The sequence below is a fragment of the Moschus berezovskii genome, chromosome 12 (genome assembly GCF_049115385.1).
Source record: "Moschus berezovskii isolate FMDL1 chromosome 12, NW_MosBer_1.0, whole genome shotgun sequence".
Classification (NCBI taxonomy): Eukaryota; Metazoa; Chordata; class Mammalia; order Artiodactyla; family Moschidae; genus Moschus; species Moschus berezovskii.
Genome location: NC_142471.1, coordinates 25,287,610 through 25,308,188, shown reverse-complemented (window position 1 = coordinate 25,308,188; position 20,579 = coordinate 25,287,610). Strand labels below are relative to the sequence as shown.

At 40.7% G+C, this 20,579-nt stretch overlaps 1 protein-coding gene across 3 annotated transcripts in view; it reads left to right on the top strand.

Annotated features, from left to right (window-relative positions):
* The window catches only part of PBLD (phenazine biosynthesis like protein domain containing), a 41,383-nt gene extending 23,432 nt beyond the window's left edge, over positions 1–17,951 (top strand). Inside the window, exons 3-10 of one of the 3 annotated variants that reach the window (XM_055425612.2) lie at positions 2,322–2,421; positions 2,787–2,885; positions 10,180–10,289; positions 10,370–10,399; positions 12,808–12,896; positions 13,162–13,340; positions 15,000–15,062; positions 16,459–17,944. In XM_055425612.2, coding sequence (XP_055281587.1) covers positions 2,322–2,421; positions 2,787–2,885; positions 10,180–10,289; positions 10,370–10,399; positions 12,808–12,896; positions 13,162–13,340; positions 15,000–15,062; positions 16,459–16,571 — 783 coding nt within the window. In that variant the 3' untranslated portion in view covers positions 16,572–17,944. Of the gene's footprint in view, positions 1–2,321; positions 2,422–2,786; positions 2,886–10,179; positions 10,290–10,369; positions 10,400–12,807; positions 12,897–13,161; positions 13,341–14,999; positions 15,063–16,458 lie in introns of all 3 variants that reach the window. The other 2 variants (XM_055425614.2, XM_055425616.2) reach the window with 2 other exon arrangements.
* The last annotated feature ends 2,628 nt before the right edge of the window (positions 17,952–20,579 follow it).

Genomic DNA, 20,579 nt, shown 5'->3' with positions numbered 1-20,579 from the left:
CAGCAGCACTCAGTCTCCTCTCCTCAGGCAGGACTTCTCACTCCCTAGCCCCTCCGGTGTCCACAGGTGTGACTTGTGCTCATTCCACTCCATTCCTGCCATCCCAATTCTCCTTACCTCAACTTGCAGAATCCTAGAGACTCAAAGATACAACGGGAGGAGAGCAAAGTGAAGTCAAGTGACTTGCCCAAGAAGCATCTCTAATTCAAACCTTTTGCCCAGTTTTTCCTGTCCAGCTCACCCAAATCTGACCTTTTGCTAGGTCTGCCTCAAGTCCTCACCTTTGAAGTCCTAGAGAACTTAATGTTAAATCCATACATCTCAATTACATAGTCTTTGCTGTGGCCTGCTGCTGCTTTCTGTATCTCTCTTGATTCCTCAGTTGACAGGCTAAGGCTCTTGAACACCGGGCCAGATATTATACATCAGGGCTCCCCAGTCGTTAATGTGCACACAGATCATCTGGTTTCTGATTAAGATGGAGATTCTGATTCAGAAGGTCTGGGGTAGGACTTGAGACTCCGCATTTCTGACAAATTCCCTTGAAAGTGGTGCTGATGCTGCTGGCTCAGCATGGCATGGGTAATTGATTGATGGCTCCTTTTCCTCAGAAATGTTGCAGGAGTCCATTTTATCTGATAGAAATTGGTTTTTCTGCCTGTAGCATGTTGAAGGGATAATAATAGTTCATTTGTTATGGGGAGGTAGTGCAGTATGTCAAGTTAAAGCACTGACTTTGAGCCACTCAAAATAAAAAGGTAACATTTTTCAAGTACTTAACTGTGTGTTGGGCACTCTGATGAGCAGCTTTATATGCATTATTGTATTAAATCTTTTGAAAGAAAAATGGTAAGTAAAAAACAAACAAAAATTCATTGTGTTCTGTTTGGGTTTTCAGAAAAGAAGTATCAGTTTCTTAAGTGATTTCTCTTTCTGTAGGGCTACGGAGTTTCTACATATTTTGAATACAGTGCTCTTTTAAGAAAAGCTTAGTAAGTCTCCTATGAGGATTTTTACATCAGCTGATAGTTAAGAAGTTATGACTAGTTTTTCATAACTGCTGTTTTGTGTCTTATATGTCTTTTCTCAATACATAAACTTTAATAGGTAAACATCTTTGTAATATTATATGAGTACACGGAAAAAGAGTTTGAATCAACTGAAAGACAAGGTTGTTTAACTTGACGTAACTCAGATAAGTGAATTCTGAACTTATTAGAATAAAGTTTCTATTCTTATTTCTGAGTTTCAGAAGCTCAAGAATAATAAGTTTGGCTAAGGCAAAAATGCATTTGTCTTATCTTGAGATTTCTCTTTTTATAATTAATTTTTATTGGAGTATAGTTAATATCTTGAGATTTCTTTAGAATTCAGAATCTAAGTAGTGAGCATTTTGTTGATTAAAAAAATTGATTTTCATTCTCAAAAAGAAAATCTATGCTTCGACCCATTTTTTTTCCTTGAGTTAAGAGGAATGTGTGTATGTATATGCATGTATATATGTTAGGATATTACACAAACTTTTTGTGTTTAATTTTTTTATCTGTCAGTGGATAAAAATATCTTGTTGAGTGTTTTAAAAATGAAAATTAAATGAATACTGAATTCTCTCAGCAAATATTTATTGAGCTCCTACCATACCGCATTATTTAGAGCAATACAAGCATTGCTCTAAACCAGGACAAAGCAAAGTAGCACAGTGGTGCTCTCATAGAACTCTGAATCAGAGCTTGGGGGTATAGCCAGTAAGGGGCATAGTAGGTAATTTCAGGTGGTGTAAGTACTGGGAAGGAGACAGAGCAGTCTGGAAGGCTTCCTGGAGGAGGTGACCTCTGACTTCAGCCTGACTCATTAAAGGGAGTGTAACATACATAAATGAGGTCAGGGTGGTCCAGTCTGCTCAGAGTGGGCACCTAACATTTCTTCATCCAACAGGAATGACAGATTGTGGAGTTTCTGTTTGTAGCAATTGTTTTTAGAAGAGAGCACGATCTCTCTGATAGACTAGATCATAATCTGACAAAGGGTAGCCCAGGCCGGTAGGTTTTTCAGAATCTGCTCTAGCTTCCACAGCTCTTCACATGGTGCTACATGCATGGATTTCTGAAAAACAATCTTTATAAAAGTGCCTTAAATTTCTTGGTGATCATTTACTTTAAGAGTATATGACTTTTTTAAATTCTATTTTACATTAAAAAATTTTTTTAAGCATATAACTTTTAATATTAATAAACTTTTTTTTTTTTACTAGCGGTAGTTGCTGTTCAAGGAAGTCTGATTTGTGTTTCTGGAATCTCACTAACCTTTTGTTTGTAATTTAGAAACTGGATGAAGACTTGCATCAAAAAATTGCAAAGGAGATGAATCTCTCCGAAACGGCTTTTATCCGAAAGCTACACCCAAATGACAACTTTACACAAAGTAAATATGCTTTTTTCTTTTCTTTTAAAACAATTCCTGAATGGTACCAGAAACTTTCCAGTGGGGGAATGATATTTAAGGAAAATGTCCATTTATTATTTGCATGCAGATAAAGAAGGTCGGGGAGCTTCTAATTTGATTTTCAGTTCATCTAAGGGAGCAGATGCTGATGAATTTGAATGTTTCAGATCCAGATCTAGCATTGCAGAGCCCTAGAGGTCTTGCCTAGACTTTGCTCCTCTTCACAACACATTTCAGTGATTAATTATGCTAATAAAATGTTTAGAAAAGAATAAGAAAATGGAAACTTTCAACCCCCTTGTATGGAAATGATCTCGTCTCTCTTTGGTTTTTCTCCTCTGAAGGTTCCTGCTTTGGATTAAGGTGGTTTACACCACAGAATGAGGTTCCTCTCTGCGGCCACGCTACCCTGGCTTCTGCAGCTGTGCTGTTTCACAAAATAAGTAATATGATTTTCTTTTATGAACTTATCAATTAGTAAATAGAAATATTTTTTAAAACTCTCATACATTCTTTCCTGTGAACCAAAGTGACCTTGCAAAGTTTATTTCACATGACTTATTATGTAGAAACAAAAACAGCAACCTTCAAGAAAACTTTGATTTTTCAGGCATGTTGAATAGCCATGGTTGCTGTTCTCTGAAATGCCATTTTCTTTCGTTTATAATCTATTTTATTTATTTACTTTTGGTTGCTCTGGGTCTCTGTTGCTGTGCATGGGCTTTCTCTAGTTGTGGCCCGCAGGGGCTGCTCTCATGGGCTTCTCATGGTGGCAGCTTCTCTTGTTTCGGAGCGCAGGCTCTAGGCGCAGGGGCTTTAGCAGTTGTGGGATGCGATCTTAATTCCCCTATTGCACCCTCCCTCCCAGACCAAGGATTGGACGCATATCCCCTGCATTGGCAGGCGGATTTTTATCCACTGTATCACCAGGGAAGTCCCACCATTTTCTTTTCAATAGGAACTCTCTGGTCTCTGTGACCAACACAGGAGGACAGCTTGCAAGGCATAATAGGTATTTAACATGACATAATACTGGGGAACTAAAGGACATACTTTTCCCCAAATGTGTCCCCACCCACACTGAAATTCATTGCACAATAAGAGCTTCTTTATTCTGAATTTTAAACATTCATGAGGTAAACTATATACATTTACCCTGTGAAAAAAGGATGCAGTACTTTAATCCTACCAGTTCCCATCTCTGCTACACTTAGTATAATAAAGATAAGGGGGAGGGAGGTGGGAGGGGGGTTCAAGATGGGGAACACATGTACACACGGGGCAGATTCATGTCAATGTATGGCAAAACCAATACAATAATGTAAAGTAATTAGCCTCCAATTAAAATTAAAAAAAAATAAAAAAAAAGATCAGGGCTTTGTGGGAACAGGGCAGAGGAGAGATGCCTGGAAATGTCCTCAATGTAGAGACAGAAGCAGCCATAAACAAGTGTAGACAACAGAGAGTCAAACAAGGAAGTAACCAGGGTGATATGACAGAGGGATAACTGGAGGAGTAGGGGATTTGAAAAAGAAGTTCTTTTGGGAGTTACTTCAGTTCAGTTCAGTCACACAGTCATGTCCGACTACTTGTGACCCCATGGACTGCAGCACAACAGGCTTCCCTGTCCATCACCAACTCATGGAGCCTACTCAAACTCAAGTCCATTGAGTTGGTGATGCCATCCACCCATCTCATCCTCTGTCGTCCCCATCTCCATTTACCTTCAATCTTTCCCAGCATCAGGGTCTTTTCCAATGAGTCAGTTCTTTGCATTAGATGGCCAAAGTAATGGAGCTTTGGCTTCAGCATCAGTCCTTCCAATGAATATTCAGGACTGATTTCCTTTAGGGTGGACTGGTTGGATCTCCTTGCTGCCCAAGGGACTCTCAGGAGTCTTCCCCAACACCACAGTTCAAAAGCATCAATTCTTTAGCGCTCAGCTTTCTTTATAGTCATATTCTTACACCCATACATGACTACTGGAAAAACCACAGCCTTGACTAGACATACTTTGTCGCCAAAGTAATGTCTCTGCTTTTTAATAGGCTGTCTAGGTTGATCATAGCTTTTCTTCCAAGGAGCAAGCGTCTTTTAATTTCATGGCGGCAGTCACCATCTGCAGTGATTTTGGAGCCCCCCAAAAATAAAGTCTGTCACTGTTTCTACTGTTTTCCCATCTATTTAAAATGAAGTGATAGGACCTGATGCCATGATCTTCGTTTTCTGAATGTTGAGTTTTAAGCCAAATTTTTCACTCTCCTTTTTCACTTTCATCAAGATGCTCTTTAGTTCTTCTTTGCTTTCTGCCATAAGAATGGTGTCATCTGTGTATCTGAGGTTATTGATATTTCTCCTGGCAATCTTGACTCCAGCTTGTGCTTCATCCAGCCTGGCATTTAGCCTGATATACTCTGCATACAAGTTAAATAAGCAGAGTGACAATATACAGCTTTGACTTCCCAATTTGGAACCAGTCTGTTGTTCCATGTCTGGTTCTAACTGATGCTTCCTGACCTGCATACAGATAAATTTCTCAGGAGGGAGGTCAGGTGGTCTGGTATTCCCATCTCTTTAAGAATTTTCCACATTTTGTTGTGATCCACACAGTCAAAGGCTTTGGCATAGTCACTAAAGCAGAAGTAGATGTTTATCTGGAACTCTCTTGCTTTTTTGATGATCCAACAGATGTTGTCAATTTGATCTCTGGTTCCTCTGCCTTTTCTAAATCCAGCTTAAACACCTGGAAGTTCACAGTTCATGTACTGTTGAAGCCTGGCTTGAAGAATTTTGAGCATTACTTTGCTAGTGTGTGAGATGTGTGCAGTTGTGTGGTCATTTGAACATTGTTTGGCATGCTGTTCTTTGGGATTGGAATAAAAACTGACCTTTTCCAGTCCTGTGGCCACCACTGAGTTTTCCAAATTTGTTGGCATATTGAGTGCAGCACTTCCACAGCATCATCCTTTAAGATTTGAAATAGCTCAACTGGAATTCCATCACTTCCACTAGCTTTGTTTGTAGTGATGCTTCCTGAGCCCCACTTGACTTCACATTCCAGGATGTCTGACTCGGTGAGTGATCAAACCATCGTGGTTATCTGGGTCATGAAGATGATTTTTTTGTATAGTTTTTCTGTGTATTCTTGCCACCACTTCTTGATATCTTCTGCTTCTGTTAGGTCCATACCATTTCTGTCCTTTATTGTGCCCATCTTTGCATGCAGTGTTCCCTTGGAATCTCTACTTTTTTGAAGAGATCTCTAGTCGTTCCCATTCTATTGTTTTCCTCTGTTTCTTTTCATTGATCACTGAAGAAAGCTTTCTTATCTCTCTGTGATATTCCTTGAAACTCTGCATTCAAATGGGTATATCTTTCCTTTTCTCCTTTGCCTTTTGCTTCTCTTCTTTTCTCAGCTATTTATAAGGCCTCCTCAGACAACCATTTTGCCTTTTTGCATTTCTTTTTCTTGGGGATGGTCTTGATCACTGCCTTCTGTACAATGTCACGAACCTCCGTGCATAGTTCTTCAGGAACTCTATCAGATCTAATCCCTTGAATCTGTTGATCACTTCCACTGCATCATCATAAGGAATTTGATTTAGGCCATACCTGAATGGTCTAGTGGTTTTCCTTACTTCCTTCAGTTTAAGTCTGAATTTTTCAATAAGGAGTTCATGATCTGATCCACAGTCAGCTCCTGGTCTTGTTTTTGCTGACTGTATAGAACTTCTCCATCTTTGACTGCCAAGAATATCATCAATCTGATTTCAGTATCAACCATCTGATGATGTTCATATGTAGAGTCTCCTCTTGTGTTTGTTGGAAGAGGTGTTTTCTATGACTATGTGTTCTCTTGGCAAAACTCTGTTAGCCTTTGCCCTGCTTCATTTTGTACTCCAAAGCCAAATTTGCCTGCTACTCCAGGTATCTCTTGACTTCCTACTTTTGCATTTCAGTCCCCTATGATGAAAAGGACATCTTTTTTGGGTGTTAGTTCTGGAGGTCTTGTAGGCCTTCATTAAAGGACATCTTTTTTGGGTGTTAGTTCTGGAGGTCTTGTAGATCTTCATAGAACTATTCAGCTTCAGCTTCTTCAGCATTACTAGTTGGGGCATAGACTTGGATTACTGTGATATTGAATGGTTTGCCTTGGAAAGGAACAGAGATCATTCTGTCGTTTTTGAGATTGCACCCAAGTACTGCATTGGCCTGGCGTGCTGTGATTCATGGCGTCGCGGAGAGTCGGACACAACTGAGCGACTGAACTGAACTGAACTGCATTTCAGACTCTTTTGTTGACTATGAGGGCTACTCCTTTTCTTCTAAGGGATACTTGTCCACAGTAGTAGATATAATGGTCATCTGAATTAAATTCCCTCATTCCAGTCCATTTTAATTCATGGATTCCTAAAATGTTGATGTTCACGCTTGCTGTCTTCTATTTGACCACTTCCAATTTACCTTGATTCATGGACCGAACATTCCAGGTTCCTATGCAATATTTGTTCTTTACAGCATCGAACTTTACTTCCATCACCAGTCACATCCACAACTGGTCATTGTTTTCGCTTTGGCTCTGTCTCTTCATTCTTTCTGGAGTTATTTCTCCACTCTTCTCCAGTAGCATATTGGGCACCTACCAACCTGGGGAGTTCATCTTTCAGTGTCCTATCTTTTTGCCTTTTCATACTGTTTATGGGGTTCTCAAGGCAAGAATACTGAAGTGATTTGCCTTTGCCTTCTCCAGGACCACCTTTTGTCAGAACTCTCCACTGTGACCCATCTGTCTTGGTCCTACATGGCATGGCTCGTAGTTTTATTGAGTTAGACAAGGCTGTGGTCCGTGTGATTAGTTTGATTAGTTGCCTATGATTGGGAGTTACTTAGATGGGGATAATAAGTGAAGGTCTTATAGGTCACGTTTGCCCTGGAAGCAGTCTCATTGGCATGCTGGAAGGACTAGGGGCAGTATTCTTAGGATTAGCATTGTTAACGGAGTAAAGAAAACAGAGTTTTTTCTGCTCCCCAACCCATCATGCCCCTTGTACCAGAAAGCAGAATTTATTTATTTTATTCAGAAAGCAGAATTTAAAATTTTTTTATTTTTCAATTTTTAAAATTAATTATTTTTTAGAATTAAAAAATTTTTTTGCATTAGCTTATTTTTGACTGTGCTGGGTCTTCGTTGCTTTGTGTGGGCTTTCTCTAGTTGTGGTAAGTGGGAGCTCCTCTCTAGTTTCAGCACACAGGCTTCTCATTTGGAGGGTTTTCTTATTGTGGAGCACAGTCTCTAGAGCACTTGGGCTTCAGTAGTTGCAGCTCACAGGCTTAGTTGCCCTGCAGTGACATGTGGGTTCTTCCTGGACCAGGGGTTGAACCCATGTCACCTGTACTGGCAGGCAGATTCTTAACCACTGGACCACCAGGGAAGTCCAAGAAAGCAGAACTGAACACCATGTAAAGTTGAACTGCAGAGTAGTAGCAACAAAGAAAGTCCTGATAGCCTTGCATAGGGTAGGCCTAAGGTTAGATGAGAAAATGCTTTGTAAATAATGATGTCTTACACCAATTGTAATGAGAAGACTAAAACTTTGAATTTCAGAATGTAAATTTTATTCTGTGAAAGCTAATCAGCAATGTGACATTTCCTCACCTTTGAGATATGTTCACAGAAATACTAGGGAAAAGAGTTAAGTCATAAATCTTTGTTTTCACTAAAAATGTTATCCCCTCTGAGATAAGTGACCCAAGTTGTATCAGTAATATGAAGGGATATTGTATCAGGGTTTGTGATCTAATCTTTAAATCAAGATTTTATATGTAGTTTGGCTTATTTATGGTAAAATTGATTTGTTCATATCAGACTGTTGTATTTAACCTGTATGTTCTATTTGTCATCCCTTTGGCATAACTTAAACTAGTAGAGTCTAGAACTCTATAAACTCTATTGTAGGAGTATATAAAATATAAAAATCTACATTAGAAACATTATAGCAACCCTATAAGCTGTGTTTAATTATTTACCATTTTATTGGTAAAATGAAATTCAGTTCAGTTCAGTCACTCAGTCGTGTCCGACTCTTTGCGACCCCATGAATCACAGCACGCCAGGCCTCCCTGTCCATCACCAACTCCCGGAGTTCACTCAAACTCATGTCCATCGAGTCGGTGATGCCATCCAGCCACCTCATTCTCTGTCGTCCCCATCTCCTCCCGCCCCCAATCCTTCCCAGCATCAGAGTCTTTTCCAGTGAGTCAGCTCTTCGCATGAGGTGGTCAAAGTATTGGAGTTTCAGCTTGAGCATCAGTCCTTCCAATGAACACCCAGGATTGATCTCCTTTAGAATGGACTGGTTGGATCTCCTTGCAGTCCAAGGGACTCTCAAGAGTCTTCTCCAGCACCACAGTTCAAAAGCATCGATTCTTCGGCGATAAGCTTTCTTCACAGTCCAACTCTCATATCCATACATGACCACTGGAAAAACCATAGCCTTGACTAGACGGACCTTTGTTGGCAAAGTAATGTCTCTGCTTTTTAATATACTATCTAGGTTGGTTATAACTTTCCTTCCAAGGAGTAAGCGTCTTTTAATTTCATGGCTGCAGTCAACATCCACAGTGATTTTGGAGCCCCCCAAAATAAAGTCTGACACTGTTTCCACTGTTTCCCCATCTATTTCCCATGAAGTGATGGGACCAGATGCCATGATCTTAGTTTTCTGAATGTTGAGCTTCAAGCCAACCTTTTCACTCTCCTCTTTCACTTTCATCAAGAGGCTTTTGAGTTCCTCTTCACTTTCTGCCATAAGGGTGGTGTCATCTGCATATCTGAGGTTATTGATATTTCTCCCGGCAATCTTGATTCCAGCTTGTGCTTCTTCCAGCCCAGTGTTCCTCATGATGTACTCTGCATATAATTTAAATAAGCAGGGTGACAATTTACAACCTTGACGTACTTCTTTTCCTATTTGGAACCAGTCTGTTGTTCCATGTCCAGTTCTTAGTATAAGTTTAATGAATACCCCATTTTATTGATGAGGAAATTGAAGTTTAAGGAGATTAAATAATTTTTTCAAGAGCACAGTGTGATGTCAAGACCAATCAGTTATGTTCTTGTTTCTCAAGTTAGAATCCAGCGAGAGTTTTCTCCACTAACACCCCAGTAACCCAAACCTGGGACTCATTTACTGGAATGAATGACACTGCCAGAGAATCTTTCAGTTCAGTTCAGTTCAGTTCAGTTGCTCAGTCGTGTCCGACTCTCCACAACCCCATGAATCACAGCACGCCAGGCCTCCCTGTCCATCACCAACTCCCGGAGTTCATTCAAACTCATGTCCACAGAGTCGGTGATACCATACAGCCATCTCATTCTCAGTCGTCCCCTTCTCCTCCCGCCCCCAACCTTTCCCAGCATCAGAGTCTTTTCCAGTGAGTCAACTCGTCGCATGAGGTGGCCAAAGTATTGCAGTTTCAGCTTTAGCATCAGTCCTTCCAATGAACACCCAGGATCGATCTCCCTTAGAATGGACTGGTTGGATCTCCTTGAGGTACAAGGGATTCTCAAGAGTCTTCTCCAACACCACAGTTCAAAAGCATCAATTCTTCGGCGATCAGCTTTCTTCACAGTCCTAAAAGTGATCAAAAGAGACAGGCAACTATATAACAAAGTTTATTTTTCTATTTCTTGATTCCTTTCAAACATTTGACAAAATAAAATTCTTTTTTGGCCAGAAAATGTGAATAGCACTCTAACTTTTGTCACTATGAGTGGGGAACTGAAGGCCAGAAAAGAAGAGGATGGTATCGTCCTGGACCTGCCTCTTTATCCAGCCCATCCCCAGGTCAGCTTTTTAAAATTATTGCCACACACTGTATACAACTTGCCCATTTTACAATGATTTTGTCTTTTTTCCTGATCTAGAAATTGCATGAAGTGGAGGACTTGATAAAGGTTCGTGAAAAAGAGTCAAACTTGAGCCGTGGGATTTGATCATCTGTTATCCTTTGAACAAAGATTTGTTGTATTTGATCTCAAATATAGACCTTCTACCAATGTAAGTGTTCTAGTTTAAGCTTGGGTGAATACTGCATGGTGCCACTGAGGTTTGAATTTTAATATTGAATCTATTTGGTGAAAAGGTTGACCAGTTTTCCCTAAGTCTTCATTATCTGATTAACCTCCATGGAAAGATGGGGGAGGGGAGAGTGCCACATGGCAGGCTGAGAGTGAAAGAAAAGAATGGAAACAGCCTGGCAGCAGTCTGTGTCCTGATCGCTTCAGTGAAGAATAAGGCTGAGATGACAGGGCTGTGCTTTGATGCAAGAGAGCAGAAAAGCAAGGTTACTGCAATAGGGAAGACAAGATATATATAGCAGCCTCCTCAAAGGGTCTGTGTGGGGATGGGGCTTAATGATAAGGATGATGATGATGATAAAGAACATTCTTGAGAGTCTCCTCTGTGTGGTACCATGCATTTTAATGCATTATTTCATTTAATTCTCACTGTCACCCAGGGCAGTAGGCATTACAGTTGTCTTGTGGAGATTCTAGAAGGCCAGAGAAGCCCTGGATAGCCAGGTGCTTAGGTTTTAGAGCAGGAAGGGCCCAGGTCAGGACCAGGGCAAGGGTGCAATGAGAAAAAATGATTCTGGGAAATGGCCTGTTACGGATAGTAATGGGTATTTCTTAGTGAATTTTCAAATACAGCATTTGTTATCTCTTTAGTGTTTTGCTTTAAGTTTTCAAAGGATATAAGCAAGTATCATGGATTCTACTTTTACACTCAACTTCACCTATGGCTTGGGTTTTGAGAGACAAGCCAAATTCATAAATGAATTGCTTTAAGCATATTGGCAAAAAAAAGAAAATCTTTATAGTAGTAGACCTTGTTCATGGTAGAAAGAACTTAACCTGATCTCTGTAAGCCACAGGGTCAGCATTTGTAAAATGGGAACGATGAAAGGTATTTATCGTGAGTATTGTCATTTTGGGCTTCCCAGGTGGCTCAGTGGTAAAGAATCTGCCTGCCAATGCAGGAGACACAGGAGATAAGGGTTCGATTTCTGGGCTGGGAAGACCCCCCTGGAGTAGGAAATGCAACCCACTCCAATATTCTTGACTGGGAAATCCTGTGGACAGAGGAGCTTAATGGGCTGCATTCTTTGGGGTCGCAGAGTCAGATACAACTGAGCATGCATGCATTGTCATTTTGTGTTCCTAGAAACTGGCAATAAGATTCTCAGTTGAGAATTAAACTTTCAAATTGACATAAGAATCCATGCAGAGAAGTGTTGGATGACCCTTCAGAGAGATTGGGAGGCCCGGAGAGCAGATGGGATTGGGCTGTAGGAGTCCCCATATCTAGAGGGGGGACATTGATCAGCAGTGGTCACAGAGGCAGACTTTCCAGGCACTACCCACAGCAGTGTCTTGGCCATGGAGCCTAGAGCTTCTCAGCCCCTAAAGAAGATTGGAGAACTTGGAACCACCTAGTGACAATCAGACAACTACCAAATAACTCTAGTCTGTTCTGGCGGCAGCTAGTTGTGGTGCCAAAGGATGACTTGGAGGTGTTTTTGTCCCTTCACAACCTCCCTCAGCACCGCAAACCAATAAACAGACTAACATACCATGTCTCAGATATGAGCATGGTTATATGCAATCTTCGGTAAAGGGTGAACCAGGGTGTCTTTGGATAATGTTACTATGTTCTTGATCTGTAGTGTACAGTCTAAGTGAAAACAGCAAGCTTGCCAAGCAGAGCAGCTCTGAGACGAGGGCCCTAGTCCCCACTTCCAATCATACTGCTGGCCCCGAGTCCTCCTTGTGTAGAATCATCTAGTTACCACTGTAACTACAGGAACTCTGCATGAGTTATTTCATTTAATCCTCTAAGAAGCAGGCATAAAGCCCCCACCTCTACTGAGAGTAGACATAAAGCCCCCACCTCTACAGATAGTAGACAATAGTGATTCAGCGCTTTGACTCTAGGGCTCCTCAGTCCTGGGTCAAAGTGTGTGTATGTGAGAGAGAGATTCTGGGCCTCCCTGAATCTTTTTATCTGTGGGGAAAATACCCAATTGAAGGAGTTGTGTGTCGAGTCTATTAGTAACATGTATGAACAAGGCCTATCTCTGGCTCTCAGAGGCTAAACTCAGCCCCTGTTAAGGTCCAAGGGTTCCTGAACACCAGGAAATTGGCCTTCTTTGAGAAATACCTTGAATCCTAAAACTGACCTGAAACTCTTGGGACTGGAGATATTGGGTGTGCCTGGCACAAAGCAGATGTTTGTGAGAGATCGTTCTCCAAGGACTTGACCCAAGACACACTTCTGAGGAAGTTTTGGTCTGTCTCCATAGACTGCCATAGGTGACACTCTGGTTCAGGATGTTCGCTATTCCCCAGATACCAAAAAGCTCCTGGTCCGGCTCAGTGATACTTACAACAGGTAAATGAGATTTTTTTACTTCATCAGTACTGTGGGAGAGGGCATCAGATTCATAGCTCTGGCTTGATCTGGCTGTGCCATGTTCAGTCGAACCATGCATCTACACAGTCAGAGTGTTCTGTTCCTGGGCAGGAAGGTTGTACTTGCTCTTCCTCCCTTCCTGCTGAACCATTGGACAAGCTGCAGCCTGGCCTGCTTTATGGAGTCTGGGAAATGGGTAGTCTGTAGAATGGGTTTGTCCTAATCCATCCTGTTTATGAACAAGGTCATTTCTGGAGAGCCTGACAGTGAACACAGAGAATTTGCTGCAAGTGAAAACCACAGGGAAGGTGAAAGGACTCATTCTCACCCTCAAGGGAGAGCCTGGTGGGCCAACTCAAGCATTTGACTTTTACTCCAGATATTTTACTCCATGGAACGGTGTGGCTGAAGACCCTGTAACAGGTACCTTTTGCCTTGAATCCTGAGGAAAGCTAAACAGTGGAGGAAGAGGAGAACATCTATTTAAGTACCCTCCACAATGAGCTTTCAAGTTGTTTGGGTTTTGGGTTGCCTTTGTTTCCCTATCTACCCTCCCATCCTTTCACTGAAGTCTCTTGTGAAAAACACAGTGTTAATGAGGCAGTATATAGCATGGTTAAATTTTAGCATCAGGCAGGTTGGGTTTGCATCCTTGCTTCCTAGCTGTTGACCTTGGGTAAATGACTTAACTTTTTACAGCTTTTGTTCCCTCTCTATAAAATATGGATAATACCTCATAGGTTATGTAAACACAATGCATGTTAAACACAAAACATAATGAGCACAGTGCCTGGCACATGGTAAGTGCTCAATAGCTGTTAGGTATTTTAACAACTAATGATAAAACTGGCTCCTTGAGCCAGCACTTCTAGAGCTACCTGTTGCAAAGTCCAGTGGCCAATGTCCACTATATTCCCAAAGTCCTTTGTCCTTTTCAGTGGCCAGCCTGTGTGATCATTGACCAAGATTTGGGTTTTGAAGGACCAAGTCCTGGACTGCAGGTGGGAAACAGGGACAGGAATAGTGTTTTTCTTCCTCCCCTCCTCCTTTCCCAGACCTGCTCACTAAGTGAGTGGAATGGGTTCAGGAACGTAGGAATTCAGGATCTTCCACAAGCCAGAAGCAGAGAGTTGAAATAAAAACTCGGCAAGAATGTGATGCTTCCTACTTTCATCCTCCTTGATAAAAGTGGGCTGAGCAGCGAAAGGTGGGGAATGCTTTTTGGAGGAAGCTGATGGATAAGAAATTATGAGTGGATTTACACATGCATGGCTACTTCCCAAAGATTTTAATTATCACAGAGGGAAGGGTTTTTTCCCCCTATAATAATGCTTTTCTAGAATGGGAAAGCTCTTTGGACAGTGAAGGCCAACAGTCTTGGTTTGCTTGAGACTGAAGGACTTCTCAGAATAGAGATCTTCAGTGATAAAACCAGGACAGCCTCAGGCATACTGGGATGCCTGGGCACCCTGTCCCATAGTATTTAGTACGTTTTTCTGAAGGAGAGACCTTTTTCAAACCATCCTTTCCTCTCCCAAATACTTTCCTGTCAGTTATTACTTTGCAGTTTGTTTCTTCATTTTAGTATTTATTCTCTGATCTGAACCTAGGGCATAATCATGTGAAAAAATATCTCACTCTCTTTTGGCACCAAAAAACTGGGAACGTTGGCTTCATGGAAATTTTGGTCTTTTGTCGGAGTTCCCACCCTTCCTTGTGTGTGCGTCTTAGGAGGAAGGATATGTTTTTCCTTGATAGATGTAGACAGATTTATGAGAAAGCCTTGATTCTCCTACCATGGACTGACAAGGAATTGATAGACAAGAATTAAAGCCTGAAGTTTAATTCAGCCTTCAGAAAGTGTAAGATGCAGCAGATATGTCTTTTGAAGGAGCTTATCCATAAATTCTATGTCTTCCTTTGTATTTCCATTCATAATTCCACACTTTGCAGAGGTCATGGCCAACGTAATGACTAAGTTGTCTAAGGTTCAGTCACACTGGATCGTTGATCATTTATGAATTTAGCAGAGTTGCTCCTGTTTTCTTTGGGATTATAACATAACTTTTCACTTCTTTTAAGGGTCTGCACATGCTGTTCTCAGTAGCTATTGGTCTGAGCAACTGGGGAAGAAAGACTTGCATGGTAGGACAGTTCTTTTTCCAATTAAAAAAAAATAGCTAAACTTTAAGCTAGTATTCCTTCTCATACATACTATCCACTTGAAAGTGTAATAAAATGTTAACTATCAAAAATAAAAAAGTTAACTATCACCCACATGAAAACTAAAGGTTTAGAATTCCTTCACCCTGAAACTTCTGCTTAACATCCTCCACCCCAAACATCTTCCACCTCTGTTTCTCCCAAAACACAGACACACTTCTAATACAGTTAAGTGCCAAGTATTTGCTGAATAAAGTTAACTAGCTGTGTAATTTTGGCCCAGAGAAGTTCTTTATAATGTGATGAGTTGAGGTTGGATGATTACCAGGGTCCCATTATGGGATTAAATAAAGCAAATTGCCTTGGAACCAAGTCTCCTAGTGATTAATATATTGCTCAGGACAGAGAAAATAGATGGTAGCCAGTGGAGGTTACCCAGCTATACCACACGCAGAACAGGCTACATAATCAAAGTACAAGTTTGACCTTAGTGGACAGAAGTTCTTATTCAGTGGGATGGTTAAGCCTCTGTGACCCTGATTTGGGAATAGCAGAGTGGCTGTTCTCTTTCCACTGTGAGCCTAATTACCTCCCTAAGCTCGAGAAGCCTGAGGCTGTACGTCTCGTTTGCTTGACAAGTGTGGTTGCTTCCTAACCACAATGAGCAGGGAACTCCTTTTGTCCTTTTCAGATCTCGAAAGATGGGGCCTTCTCTGAAGGGCCCAAGAGCACCCCCTCTTTATCTTTTTAGCCTTTTAGTCCTAGGCTCTGTCTTTTCACTTGTGCTTGCTTACTCCTAGACCTAGATGGAGCCAGGGAGGAAGCTACGGCTAGAGTGTGTCTGGGGCATTACAGGAAGCAATAGAGGAAGCGGCTCAGGAAGGGAAGATGTAGACCTGTGCTTTGTGTATCAAATTGCATTTGTGGCCTCAGTCCTCAGGAGGACGGGCTGGGCTGGGCCATATTCTGAACAGATGAAGGAATGCATTCTTTAAAATACTAGTTAATAGCTTTTTATTGAGAACGTTGAGTTATTACATTAGATAAGTTTCTCGCGTCCATTGTATTTCTGCTTCTGTACATCCTACATGTGCTCACTATCAAAAATTTATTTTCTGTCTGTCACCGTGCAGTTGATCTCCTTTACCCATTTTGATTCTGCCCATATCACCCTGCCCCTCCCCTTCTGGTAACCACTCTCTGTTCTCTGTGTCTATGTGTTTGGTTTGTTCATTTATTTTGTTTTCATTTGTTTGAAAGAATGTATTCTTTAAACTGACCTGGGAGGATTCTAGAGCTAATCAGTCTTTCACTATGTCTTATGAATTAAAGGGGTGAAAATGATCTTGATTTGTGACTTGTTTTATCTTTTCTTTAGCCTTTCAGTGTTCCAACCGGGGAGGAGAACTGACAATGTCCCTGCGTTCTGATGGACGAGTTGACATCAAGGGAGGCGCTGCTCTTGTTTTAGAGGGCACGCTGACAGCCTAGACTGCTTGCATTGCAGTGATGCAATCTTGAATTATTGAGTATTTTCTGCATAAAAAGAACTGTAAGAGACTGCTTTGAATAAGACTGCACTGTAGTCCCCTTAATCCTCACCTGAGAAATAGAACAATGAAGACATATTAATGGGGATTTAATAATGCTTCCTGATGAATTAACTAAAGGAGTTTTGGTTCTACCTGTGAACATATTCGAAGTAACCCATATCAAAGAATAATGTTGTCACCTTTAATTGTGACCACCAATCACGGAATGAGGAACACATTTATGAAGAGTAAGATTAAATCATTTACACTCAGATGTGAGTGCCTGATAGACGGTTTTGCAGCCATTGAAAAGACCCAGTAGCTATGTGGAAATATAGAAAAATAGTTCACAGTATAACACTAAGAAAGAAAATTATAGTAGACTATTAAATGTTAGCAATGTTATGCTATGTCTGTGGAGATTAGGAATTTATATGGACAAGAATGGATCATGAAGATAGAAAAGTAAAAAGAGTTTATGTGTGAATGGTAAGGTTGGAGTAATTTTAATGTACCTAAAAAATTGTTTCCTTTATTGGAACATGCTCACATTTAATACCTAAAAATCAGGACGTGTAGCTAAATAACTAAAACACCCAGAAATTTTTCAAATGAATGATAGAGTGGTAATAAAATTAAACACAGAAAGTAATGTTATATCCTGCCTCTTTCCAAGTTCTTTTCAGGGTGGGAATCCCCCTTATTGTCACTCCCATGTATTCTGCAAGTTAGGTGCCCAGCTGGTATCTGAATTCTTACCCTGTGGGTCAGATCTGCTGCTTAGCAATCTGATGTGGTTTGTAAAAAGCAATCTGCTGTCTCCTGTATGTAAGACACCGGACTAAAAACTGGCAGGGTAGAGAGCTGGGGGGCAGGATGCAAAGGAGATTAGAAGGGGAGCTTGTAGAACTCTCAAGGGACTCTAACTGGGGAGACCAGGCTCATCCTTTCATGAAAAGATAATGAGCACTTGTATTGGTCTGTGATTAGGGTCTGCCATATGCAGACCCTGAATGCTATGGTGTAGTCAGGGGAGTGTTAAAAGACAGGGTTTTGAAATATGGGCATGAGCAAAGCTTCAGAGATGAATGAATGTACATTCCTCTAGGTTTTGTTTAGAGTTTCTATATTTTGAAAGTAGTTACATTCTATAGGAGCAGAGATAGAAAAGAAAGTAGTTATTAAACTAACAATCCAGTTGAACAGATAAGACACAAGGACAGAGAAACACACGGACAGATAAATAATATTGAAAACTATTCTTTTTCTTTTTTGAAAACTAATGTTAATTTTTTTTTTTCTATAGAAAAGACAGGAGTCACAGCAATTGTGAGTCATCCCCAGTGTATGAGAAAGGGAAAACTATGGTTCTTCAGGTGTGGTTTCCCGTACAAGTAGCATTTGCACTACTTGGGAGCTTGTTAGAAAAGCAAATTCTCAGGCCCTATCCCAGACCCACTGAATCAGAAGCTCTGGAGATGAAGACCAGAAATCTAGTTTTTAACAAGCCCTCCAGGCAATCTGGGTGTACATTTACGTTTGAGAACCTCTAGTATTCATGGTAATGAGTGATAGAGTGGTAATAAAATTAAACACACAAAGTAAGGTAATATCCTGCCTCTTTCCAAGTTCTTTTTGGGGTGGGAATTCCCCTTGCTGTCGCTCCCATGTATTCTGCAATATCCTAGTATTCAGCCACTGTCTTCTTCCCTCTCAAGTGACAATTGCTTGTGTAGCTCAATAACTTTTATTCTCTATTGGTTGTTTTTTTTTTTTTTTTGGCTGCACCAAGTGGCTTACTGGAATCATAGCTCCCCAACCAGGGATTTAACCCATGCCTTTGGCAGAAAAGTGCAGGATCCTAACCACTGGACTGCCAGAAAAGTCCCAATAACTTCTTTTTTTTTTTCGATTTTTAAAATTAAATTTAAAAATAACAGTTAAAATATCACCAAACGAAAAAAAATACTATAGATTACACAGTTGCAAAAAGCTACATTAAGTTATTTTACAACTGCCTCAAGCTGCAAAAAGAAAAAAAAACCCAATGCCTTACCTAAGTTATCCCTCTCTCAAAATAATGCTATTTATATTATAAACCACGAACTCCCCATCAAAAGATGGGAACTGCTTTTGTTAATTCATATATATATATATATATATATATGGCTGTATCACTTTGCTATACACCTGAAACAAACACAACACTATAAATAAAATATAGTACAATATAAAATAAAAATAATGGATTGAAATGTATATTATCATATGTGAAATGAATCTGACGTGGTTGGGGGCTCCCCACCTCAACACTCTGTGGATTTAAGAGGCCGTTTCTTCCGGAAGTGTATAAATTAGCCTGGGATAGAACCTGCACGCTGAATTTACCAATAACTTCTAAATGTGCATTATCTCAAAATCTCCCTGACCACACCAATATACTTGCTGCTTAATGTAGTTTTGGAGGAGCTGTTTTTTGTTTTTGTTTTTTTTTCCCTCATAGCTTCCAGTTCTGTTCAGCTAGAAAAATTAGCTGTGCTCAGGTGGGAGCTGTTCAGTAATGTGTTGGTAATATAGAGATTAGTTAATCAGCCATGATTTATTAATGATGAATTAATTATACCTGATTATGCAGTTCTGCTAGCTAAATGGAGCTTTAAAGGAGTTATTTTATTAATCATCATGGTGCTAATTGCAGACACTTACAGAAGGATCACTAATTAAACATGCAACCATGTGCAGAACAAGTTGAGCTGCTGAGACCTGCAATAATAAGAAACCATGACTTTTAGGGGAGCCAAAACAAATTTTATTTTATGCAATATTAGGGAGTTGGCTTGGCAATGTTAATCATTCACTGCAAATTAATATTGTAATTTTTCTCAACAGGAATTGATCCTTATATCAAAAAATATAGAGCACTCTGCATGCATGCGTGCTAAGTTGCTTCAGTTGTGTCTGATCCTATGGACTATAGCCTGCTAGACTCCTTTGTCCATGGCATTCTCCAAGCTAGAGTACTGGAATGGGTTGTCATGCCCTCTTCATATAGCACTCTAGTGAGATTCTAATAACGGGAAAGTTTGTTCAATCTTATATTCTCTTTATGTATATGTTTTTTGACTGTGGTGGATCTTTGTTGGCTTTCTCTAGTTGTGGTGAGTGGGGGCTACATTTCATTGCAGGGTGTGGGGTTCTTATTGTGGTGGCTTCTCTTGTGGAGCACAGGCTCTAGGCACACAGGTTCAGTAGTTGAAGTGCTTGGGCTTAGTTGCTCTGAAGCGTGTGAGATCTCCCTGGACCAGAGATCAAACTGATGTCCCCAGCATTGCAGGGCATATTCTTAACCACTGGGCCACCAGGGAAGCCCCTATATTCTCTATGCAGGATGGTCTTTGCTGAACAGAAACCTTTGATTGATGGGATGTGACTCACAGCAGAGAAAGTCAAAACCACAAACCAGCCCTTTGTATCAGAGAACATCAGGTGAGTTTGAGACTGTGACCTCTTGGAGACCAAAAACACCTGTGTATTCAATCACAATAAGAGGATTCACAGCCTTGTACTTTTGGAGCAGAGAAAGGAATGAGACTGTCTACTTTTGGAGCAGAGAAAGGAATGAGACTGTCCAGTTGAAGGGGCATGTGGTAAACTGAAAGTGTGAAAGTCCCTCAGTCCTGTTTGATTATTTGCCACCCCATTGACTATATAGTCCATGGAATTCTCTAGGCCAGAATACTGGAGTGGGTAGCCTTTCCCTTCTCCAGGGGATCTTCCCAACCCAGGGATCAAACCCAGGTCTCCCGCATTGCAGGCAGATTCTTTATCAGCTGAACCACAAGGTAAACTGAAGGGTAGATGAAGAATGGGAAAAGCATTTTCAATTTTTAGCTCAAGATGGATGAAAGCCACTTCCTGACTTTTTCTTATTATGATTAATTGGAGTTATGCACCATCCAGGGCTTCC